The sequence below is a fragment of the Pinus tabuliformis genome, chromosome 2_1 (genome assembly GCF_031772625.1).
Source record: "Pinus tabuliformis cultivar Carrire ecotype Pingquan chromosome 2_1, CPIR1, whole genome shotgun sequence".
NCBI lineage: Eukaryota > Viridiplantae > Streptophyta > Pinopsida > Pinales > Pinaceae > Pinus > Pinus tabuliformis.
In genome coordinates this window covers 772,460,785-772,470,599 of record NC_142299.1, presented here as the reverse complement: position 1 = coordinate 772,470,599, position 9,815 = coordinate 772,460,785, and the positions used below count along the sequence as shown (strand labels likewise).

General features: G+C 39.0%; 1 protein-coding gene across 17 annotated transcripts; it reads left to right on the top strand.

Annotated features, from left to right (window-relative positions):
* Positions 1-1,230: 1,230 nt before the first annotated feature.
* LOC149202861 (uncharacterized) lies at positions 1,231-6,697 on the top strand. 17 transcript variants are annotated; one of them, XM_089403282.1, is made up of 5 exons: positions 1,231-1,841; positions 2,025-2,259; positions 2,379-5,496; positions 5,612-6,365; positions 6,489-6,697. In XM_089403282.1, exon 3 carries the CDS (start codon positions 2,385-2,387, stop codon positions 4,089-4,091), a length of 1,707 nt encoding a protein of 568 aa, XP_089259408.1. In that variant the 5' UTR covers positions 1,231-1,841; positions 2,025-2,259; positions 2,379-2,384; the 3' UTR covers positions 4,092-5,496; positions 5,612-6,365; positions 6,489-6,697. The 17 variants fall into 17 exon arrangements, with proteins under 17 accessions (XP_089259408.1, XP_089259414.1, XP_089259410.1 ...); XM_089403284.1 differs by having other exon boundaries at positions 1,232-1,841; positions 2,025-2,132; XM_089403283.1 differs by having other exon boundaries at positions 1,232-1,841; positions 2,025-2,132; positions 2,358-5,496.
* The last annotated feature ends 3,118 nt before the right edge of the window (positions 6,698-9,815 follow it).

The following is a 9,815-nucleotide window of genomic DNA, read 5'->3' as shown; positions in this document are numbered from 1 at the left end:
GTAAAATTATGGATGGGTATAATTTCATAACTCCATATATGTGGAGCTAAGTAAAAGTGAATACTCTGATTCAGCATTAGAGATAATAGTGCATAGATATATTGATGAGGATATTATAAGGAATTAAGACTTCACCTCCCTTGAAAACACTAAATAATTTAAAGTTTAGAGACTTTGTCATAATGATATTTTACTTATAAATTAGTGACTAGTTATTTTATGAGGTGTACTTTTCATTTAATAATAATAATTTGTAGATATAATCAATAATAATTATTTTTCCATAGCTTAACCATTAAACTATAATAACTTTACCATCTTCCTCTTAAAATAAAATAAAATGAGTGTACATCCATCCAACTATGTATATTTATCTAAATAAATAAGCAATAAAAATTTAACTAAGACACAAAAAATTAAAAAATGATCTTTTAATTTAACCCGAAATACTAATATGAGGCAAAACCAATTTTGAATGAATGATTTTTTAATGACGTCAACGAGACCTTGCAGTCTAAAGGACCATCCACTATCACCTTGCAGTCTAAAGGACCATCCACTATCACTTAATCCATATTTAGTTTTTTTTATACTGATTTTGCTATTATGGATCTTGAATAAGAAATTCGCTGTTTTCACTTCATCCATATTCAGATTTTTTTTATATTAATTGTTAATTATGTTATTATGGATCTTGATTAAGAAATTTAATGTTTTATGAAATCTTGTCTCCTAGCAAAACTCACCCAAAATGTAAGGTGAACAAATTAGATAAATCTAATTGGTTAAAAATTGTCATCCTACACCATAACCAGACAACGACACCACTTAATAAATATTTTTTTTTTTTTAACACTAGAATAATCGGTAACTGGTGACACCACTTAATAAATATTTGCAAGGCCACGGCCCTACTTTCAAAGGACAACCTGCTGTGAAATGAAGCTGCCCGGGTGCCGCCATCCCTAATTATGGGTCCATTATGAATGCATGGAGACGCGTGAACGCCCATGTGTTGTTGCTCCTACCATGCCTATAAGCGCACACTGCACTCAGACGGCGATCAGATGGCGCGAAAGTCGGTCGCCCCTTCCTTTTCGTCCACGAATGTCAAAGACGGAGACGGTTTCCGTAAGTCAAACAATTCGCGAATCAAACACCCCTGTACCAAATCCTGAAAACGATGCACACGAAGATCTTTGTCAAATTATCACAATCTTCTGCAGTAGCCATCGCAGCCGTGGAAGATGGAGCCTGGATTTCATAGAAGCAATGGCTACCTGTAATATCAACATCCGGCACGGATCTTGAGCTTTTCTTACTAGTGAAGAGCGTGGGGACACGATTTCGCCGGTCTACTGCTTAGTCAGCGGCCAACAGGGATGGTAGTTTGCCATCAACCCTGTCGCTGTACCTGCCTTACCTACTCTGTTTGTGCTCTGTCTTCATTTTAGTGGCGAGATTTGGAAGTAGTCGACAGAGCCCGGTTTTTCTACGGCATTTGCAAGAACATAACGCTGTCAACAACGTAGGATCGGGATTTGTGTTGTGAAGAGGATTAAGTAGCCGAGGCGTTGTGAAGGTTTTCATTTACCATGGCGCAAGGAAGCTGTATTTCGCGGCCTCTAAGGAGTGGATGCTGTCGCGCTGGGATGTTGCGTACCAGCCCCGGCTGGGAGCAGAGTATTAAATGATAAAGGTTGCTTTTGCTGAGCAGAGTCCTCTTGGACGGTCCAAGAAGCCGCGTTGGCTTGTACTTTTTGCGGATTGAGAATGTGCTTGGTCAAGTAAATCCTGGAGAGGAAAATTTCCCGGAAACAAACCCGTGCGCCGCTTTCGAGGTATTTGCCTCGAGTTTCTTGGTGTCGGTTGGATGATTCTTTGTTAATGTCATTGTAGGGGCTGTAACTTTGCAAATCGTGTTGCAAGTTGTCTACCTGATCAGCATTTCACTTTCGGTCAAGCTAAATCGATTATATTTTAATGTCTTCAGTTAGATCTGATATTCCTTTTACTTGAAGCAGCAACTTCAAGATATCTTTGAAGTATTCAGAAATCTGCGGGGATAGCAAACCAGAAATCAACGGTCACAAATCACCAACATTGCAAATGCCTTTTCAATTAGAACTAAAGTAACGCTGCTGGCTTTCTGTCAGAACACCTGTAGCTTGCATCTTTAGCAAAATGAAAGGAAGACTGTCTTATATATAGCAGTTAGCTTCATTTCCTTTTTCTTCTGTGTATCCAGAAGCTTTGCAGGTTCTGGACGGTCTTTGTTCTTGTTATACACTTTTGCTTTGTTAGTGGTAGCGAACTCTAGCAAATTTTGGTGTAACCTAAAGTGTATTTAATTGCAGCAATCAGTTCTACTTTTGCAGAAAATAATGAGACTAATGGCAGAATGCAGCAATGGAGATCGATCTCCCACCGAGAGAGTTTCTGAAAGCGATCATCTCCAGCAATCGCAACATCTTGCCTTGGTTGTTATAGCAGAGACTGATTTGGTCAAAACATTTACAGGAAAATGGGGCATTATCAGGAACAAATTACAACTGCTGACCGTACAATTTATAGATCTTGCAGATTTTCCAGGATTCTTGCAAAATGCTCTGTGTAGAGAGCTTCTCCAGTCAATCTTTAATACCTTGAGTGAGGCGCAGGATCTTGTCAAGAAGTGCGGTAATTTAGGCCTCGGCATGGGTAAGCTGCAAATGCAAAGCAGTTTGGATGGTTTATCCATGAAATTAGACAAGCATCTTCAAGACTTTGAGCTGCTCTTTAAAAGCGGAGTTCTACAAGAAGCTGTGATTCCTCCAATGCTTTCTCGGTCAAGAACTATTTTGAGCCGAGAAGCAATACGGTGCACTTGCAGAGAACTTCTAACTCGATTGCAAATTGGAAATATGGAATCCAGACAAAAGGCCCTGGATTCATTACTGGCCTTGATGTTAGAAGATGACAAGAATGTAATTATTGTTGCAGGTCAGGGCAGCGTACCAGTTTTAGTTCATTTGCTGGACTCGAGTTTCTTTGAAATCAAAGAAAAAGCTGCAGCTGCTATCTGCAGGCTTGCCCAAGTTGATAGCTGTGAACATTTGCTGGTTACAGAAGGGGTTCTGTCTCCTTTGGTTAGACTTCTAGAGTCGGGAAGCTCTCTTGCAAAAGAAAAAGCATCTGCAGCTCTTCAAACACTAAGTTTCACCCCTGAAAATGCACGCTCTGTAGGAACACATTGTGGCGTGTCGGCACTAGTTGAAATCTGTCAATTTGGGACCCCTGCAGCCCAGGCAGCTGCTGCAGGGACTCTTAGGAACCTTGCTAGGATTCCAGAGATAAAGCAAAATTTCATTGATGAGAATGCCCTTCCTGTTTTAATAAGGCTGAGTACTTCGGGCACTCCCCTTGCTCAGGAACATTCAGTTGATTGTCTGCAAAACTTGGCATCTAATGATGATAATCTGAGGGCATTGATTGCTAAAGAAGGGGGAATTCATCCTCTTCTATTCTTCTGGGATAGGGCTTCAACTCCTAGAGCACAAGAAATTGCAATCGGAGCACTGAAAAACCTTTCTGCTTGTAGGACAAATTGGGATGCTCTTATTTCTGTTGGTTTTATTCCTCGACTGGACAATGATTTAAAAAGTGGAATTCCGACTGTTCAACAAATGGCAGTGGTTGCTACATATGAACTTGGTACTACAATGGAGAATGCGAAGATTCTTGGAGAAGCTGGTTGTATTCCTGCTTTAGTTACAATGCTTGAAGCTAAAACTACTACTGAACAGGAAGCGACAGCACGGGCCTTATCGGTTCTTCTTCACTTTGATGGTAACAGGACATTATTCAGGAAGGAACCAAAGGGTATTCTCAGAACAGTGCAACTCCTAGATCCATCAAATATCAATATCGACAAGAAATACCCAATTTCCATTCTGCTCAGTCTTTCCAACAATTTTAAATCCAAAAAGCAGATGATAGCAGCTGGAGTTTGCATTCACTTGGAAAAACTTGCAGAATTGGATTGTGCTGCCAAGAAACTTCTTGATTGTTTGCAAAGAGGCCACCTTTGGAATATATTTGGCAGAAGATAGAAGTATAGAGTTTTTAACCAAAGAGATTTGTTTATTTTCAGTTTTCCTCCCTTTGTCTGTGCATTTTGAAGGGTCATATCGAGAGAGAAAGAATGGTAGTTCTCATCAAAAAATAAGAGCTGAATCTTGTGCTATACGGGCACTTCAAAGTTCAAGGCATGCCCCCTCAGCACTGCAGCCAAGCACCTACTGATTTGGTTTGTACATTCAGTCCAACTTACCAACATGCTCTATACTTATTTTCTTTTTCAGTCTGAACAAATTGACCAATCTCATTTCAGTTGTCAATTGTTTTGGACTAAATACCATATATTTTTTAAATGCTTGAAGAAATTTGTGAGAAGCAAACTATAAATCTTTCATTGATGTAAGGATTGTATATTATATCGGAATAAGACAAATTCGGCAGTGGGTTTTGAGAAGCCTTGAATGCATTTCAAGGATCAAAGTTAATTCAGTTTTTTTCGCCAATTCTTTCTGCAAACGATGTGTTCAGCAGATATATGAAACTAATTTTGTCCTTTCCTAGGAAATCTCTGCATCCCATTTTCATTTCGTTTTCCAGTTTGGTTGATTCTATGCCATTCCCTGCATTATCGGATGTCTTGATATATTGTATCCCAATTTGTCTGAGAATATAAAGGTCCTATTCAGAAACGTGTTGTGTCATACTGTAACTGAATGAAAGACAGAGTTGAGCCGAAATTTTGATGCTGGGGTAACATGGCGAAGTGCAGTTTGTTAATTCACTAAAATTTATTTCTTTGTGACTACTTGTCTGTCGTCGAATTTTGACATAAATTCCAAGTGTTTACTTTATCTCTGGTTTCAAGATCTTGATTAAAAGAAGGGAGCTGTGGGAGATCTAGGAGAATTAGTTTTTGATGCCGTGATCTGAATGCCGCATAAACAAGAATTTGGACCATGAATCTTTGCATTTTGCTCCATCTGGTTCTCATGGCCTATAGGTTTGAGCTCAGTGGTCTCCATGTCAGATGATTCAGTTTAATGTGGTCCTCTTTCTGGCTCTGAAGTAGTTAGAGCTTTATTGATCAAGTTACCTCACTGGATATGCATACTTCGATGTTTCATTGACATAAATTGTTCAAAACATGCTAGGCATTAACAAAAATCAATACAGAGGAATGCAATTGCAGTGGATTGTGGACAAACTCTAAAAGTCCTGTATATTCTCAGTTTTCGGATGTTTTCTTTAATAAACTTGGTACTAGATCACATATTTTCACTTATATCTTTTTACAAGGATTTTTACAATGTGAAGTTAGGTGTTATCTGCACGCTCCATTACAAATTTTTATGGGTTCCAAAACTTTGTGAATTGATTGTTAGAGTTGGACGTTGTTGAGGAGACAATGTGGCCATCCCGGGACCTCTGGAGAAAACAGTAAGTTTAAGTAGAGTCATTGTTTATGTGAATACCATATTTGGCAGGATTGGGCCCTAGAGAAAACAGTGAGTTTAAGTAGAGTCATTGTTTCTGTGAACTCCATATTTGGCAGGATAGGTCATGAACGCAACCAGCTCCAATCTGGCTACTATGCACCAGACATCGATGTTGGTGACTTTGATTACACGTGCCAATGAAAAACGCACAGTCTCATGAGGCTTCTGCAATAATTGAGGTAACGGCTCCTTTTTATAATAGTTTGCATTTCCAGTCTTAATTTTACTAGTGAAGTAGGAGAAGTTACAGTTTCTAAATTGGATCTGTTAAAAAAGCATTAGTGCACAACTACTGGATGGTTTAGCTATATTGGCCATCAGATCAGCAAAACTCATCTGCCAAATTCAGTGAATTAAAACTACCTTTTTGGCCCTTTTCTACATTCTTTCTATTTTCTTCTCCAGAGTACTGTAATTTGTAGCTATACTGGATTTATAGCTGATTTGGAAGATGCCAAGAAGATTTGAAGGGTTCTATGATGGATTTTCAGATCTTCTCAATTGTTAAGTGAGGTTCAGTGAAATTTCAGACGAATTTTTGATGGAAAAGATTCTGTAATGGATTTTCAGATCTCCTCAAGTGTTTAGGTCACGTCCAGTGAAATCTCAGCCGAATTTTTTTATGGGAAAGTCTTTCATGTGTGGTTATTTGTCCTTCTCTGTATCTAGACTTCTCTCAGGGACTTGAAGGTTCTAATGAAAATTAATATATTTTAAGGAAACAAGATTTCCCCCTGGACTACTTATTTTGGTTTCCTTCCAAAGCCAGCAACAAGCTTCTGAAGAGATATCATAAGGTCTCTGAATAAGGTATTTCAGGTGTTTATTTTCTTTTTAAATTTTTCTTCCCAGTCCCCATTAAAAGAAAATGCTTTTTTTTTTAACCTTTAAAAGCTGCAAGATGATAACAGATTTTGTTTGATCATATTGCAGTGGTGGGGAAGAAGCGAGGAAATTATTATGAAACAAAATGGAGGAGGATCTCAACACCTTTTTTACACGTGAATGTGAAAACCAAAACGTCAAAAGGAGTGATTAACAAGGTAGATGTATGATTAATCTTGTATTCCTGTCTACGGGATTATTGCGATACAAAGCCGCTGCAATTTTTACTATAAAGCGCACACTGTGATTTTTTAGTTTATTGCTCTTTGATTGCAAAAACGAACAGAGGTTGGATGGAAAGCATGAATGGCACCTTTTAATTTAGAGTTCATTGTTTGCAAAAAGAGAGGTTAGATAGAAGGCACCATTTCCACTTTGGCATCTCTCGGTATGTGTTAACAAAGGTTCCTATTTACAAAAAAAAAAGTGTTTTGTAGCCATTAAACTATATTTAAAAAAAAGCCCTGGAGACTTCTATTACTATTATTAGGAGCTGGTTTTCCGCAAGGGGTTTTAGGGTAATTTATGGTTATTGTGGTGTTGTCTTTTTATGTTGTTATTATGTTTTTATTTATCTATCTTTTTATAATAATGGTATTAAAGTTGAAGAAAGAACACTCTATATAATAGAGGCTCTGTGGTTGTACATGGGTTAAGGAGAGATGAGTGTAGTAGATCTAGGTTGCACTAAGGATAATTGAGCTACGGTAAGGAGGCCACATAGTTGCATGGATAGAAATCTCAAAGGTAGCTATCAAATATGTATTTTATTGAAAGCAACAACTTGCATCCATTAGCATAGAAGATGTTGCCCAGGATGACGAGGAACTTCCAGAAGAATGCAGGTCATGGTGAAAGCCGTAGTGGGCACCTAGAAAGATGGGTGCAACAAATGATTGTTGAGTGGGGGTTGAGGAGTATGTGCAAATTATAGATCAATAGGGCTGGAGATATAGTGAAATAAAGGTCACAAAGCTACATGGACGAGAGAACGTAGATGGAGATAATGGTGTTGATCTGAAGTTAAATATTGTAGGTTTCTAGTGAAATTTTGCAAGCTAACTTATGTTTTATGGGCAATGGATCAAAATTGCAAAAGCACATAAGCTTAGTAAACTTAGTTAAGTTTTGCATATTTTAACAGTGAAAAATAGACAACATGCAACATCACAAAACAACAATTTGATCATAGAGTTTACCCCAACTGGGCTACATCTTCGAGTTCAGCTTCCAATGTTGGTCATTTATATTATATGTTCAAATTTAAAATTACATCCTCAAATTGCAAAAATAACACTCCCATTGTGTCTAGAACACCCAAAAACCCCTGTGTAGGCTCTTCTTAGGCTCAAAAGGTTGAAAAATGGCAAAGTTAGGCCTCTTCCTTCATTTCCCTGCTAACTGTCCTGCAAAAGTACCCCCTGTTAAAACTGACAACAAATTTTGCCTTTGGCGGAACCACCAAGCGACAAATTGGTGCAAGTTTGGCGACATTCCCGTCGACTTTGGTGCAAATTGTCGGATGTTTAGTCGGGCAACAAGCCCCTAAATTCCGCCCCTTGGTCTGGTTACATGGCAATCTATGTGACTGGGGGCGCAGGCCAGAGGCCATGCGCCCCGCCGGCCTTGACACTTGGTCGTGTGAGATGGTATGTGACTATGGGTTGGGTGCGAGCAGGATGCCACGCGCCTGCCCCTCCCGTTAACTCCGCTAGAGGTTTCGTGGTATTAAATGGGACCGAGGGTTGGTGGCCAACTCCCTGCCCCTCCACCTTGCGCTTTGGTCATATAACATATCATAAACCCTTGGGTTGGGTCAGTCGGGTAGCGCGCTAGCCCCCCCCCGCAAACAACGGATCGCTTAAACAATAAATATAACCATGCCATATACTTATAACAATAGGCATTATGGTGGAACGATAAGTCAGGTAGTTGTGTGCTGTGAGGTTGTGGGGTCAAACCCCCTCGAGTTCAGTGGGCCCATAACAAAATTTGCATGCCCTTCGAGGGCCACATGGTACCCTCTGATTGGCCGAAGCCAAACTTCACCAACCAATAAAAAATTGCCAATTGCCCCTGTATGATCATGCCACGTGTCAACACAAGATTGGCTTGTCTGACTACCATACTTGCACAGTAACTTGTTGATGTCAACACCATGCCATCGTACGATTTTCCTAGTCAGCGACCCAGTCAACCCTACAAATTGAGTTTTTAGTTGTTTGCCAAAAACTTCAAAACGCGATAGCTTTCTCATACAGAGTCGAATTGAGGCAATTCAAACGTCGTTGGAATCAGAATGACGAGATCTATGATTTATCAATGATTTTGGAAGAATCCGATCACTTTCTATTTTTGAGCATATTTTTGATCCCCTGGATCATTTCTCCCCACTATAAGCTTTTGGACCACCAAAAGTCTGTTTTTACTCAACAAGTAAGTGAGGGTACAACTCCCTAACTTTCCCGATCTCAATCCACTTTGCTTTACTTGGATTGGAACTTTTGAGTCCTCCTCAAAGATACTCCACATTACCTTTGCATGAAGTCCTAATCCTCCTATCAAGAATTGAGTCTTCTTGCAACTCATTTAAATATTCAGGAGCAAAATATCCTATAGATGGAATCTAAACATTCTCTTCATGATTATCAATCATTGGAGGCTCAAACAATCTCAAGTTTTCCACATTCACAACAAAATAAATTTGCATATAAGGTGGCAAATCTAATCGGAAAGCATTGTTACCATTCTCCTCCAAGATTTTGAAAAGACCATATCTGATTGGCTTGAGCTTTTTATCTTCACCTTGAAGTATTTCCTTGCTGATATACAACCAAACTTGATCTCCCACTTGGAAATCATGATCAACCCAATGCTTGTCATGGCTTGCTTTGTACTTGGCTTTGTTTTTCTCTAACTGCTCTTGTACTCTTTGATGCACTAGCTAAATTTGTTCAATGAAGTGCTTGACTTTGTCCACATCACTATGTCCATCTATTGCAACATCTTTACCAAAGATGAAATCCAAAGGAGACTTTTGCAAATAACCCAAACAATCTTCAAATGGAGATACTTGCATAGATGAGTGCTTGGCACAATTGTTGGCATGCTGGATGTAATGCAAATTCTTATCCCAAAGTTTAGGATGCTTACCACAATATCCTCGAAGACTACTATTCTGTTCACTACGTCTGTTTGGCCATTGGTTTGTGGATGAAATGCAGTGCTATTCTTCAACTTGGTGTCCATAAGTTCCCATCAACTTGACCAAAAATTCCAGACAAATCGATAATCTCGATCATAAATAATAGAAGTGGATAACCCAAAGTGAACAAAACATTTTGGAAGAACATCTTTGCAGTTTGTTCAGCTATA

Coding starts and splice junctions, on each gene's coding strand:
- LOC149202861 (XM_089403288.1), top strand. CDS start 2,385: ATGAGACTAATGGCAGAATGCAGCAATGGAGATCGATCTCCCACCGAG.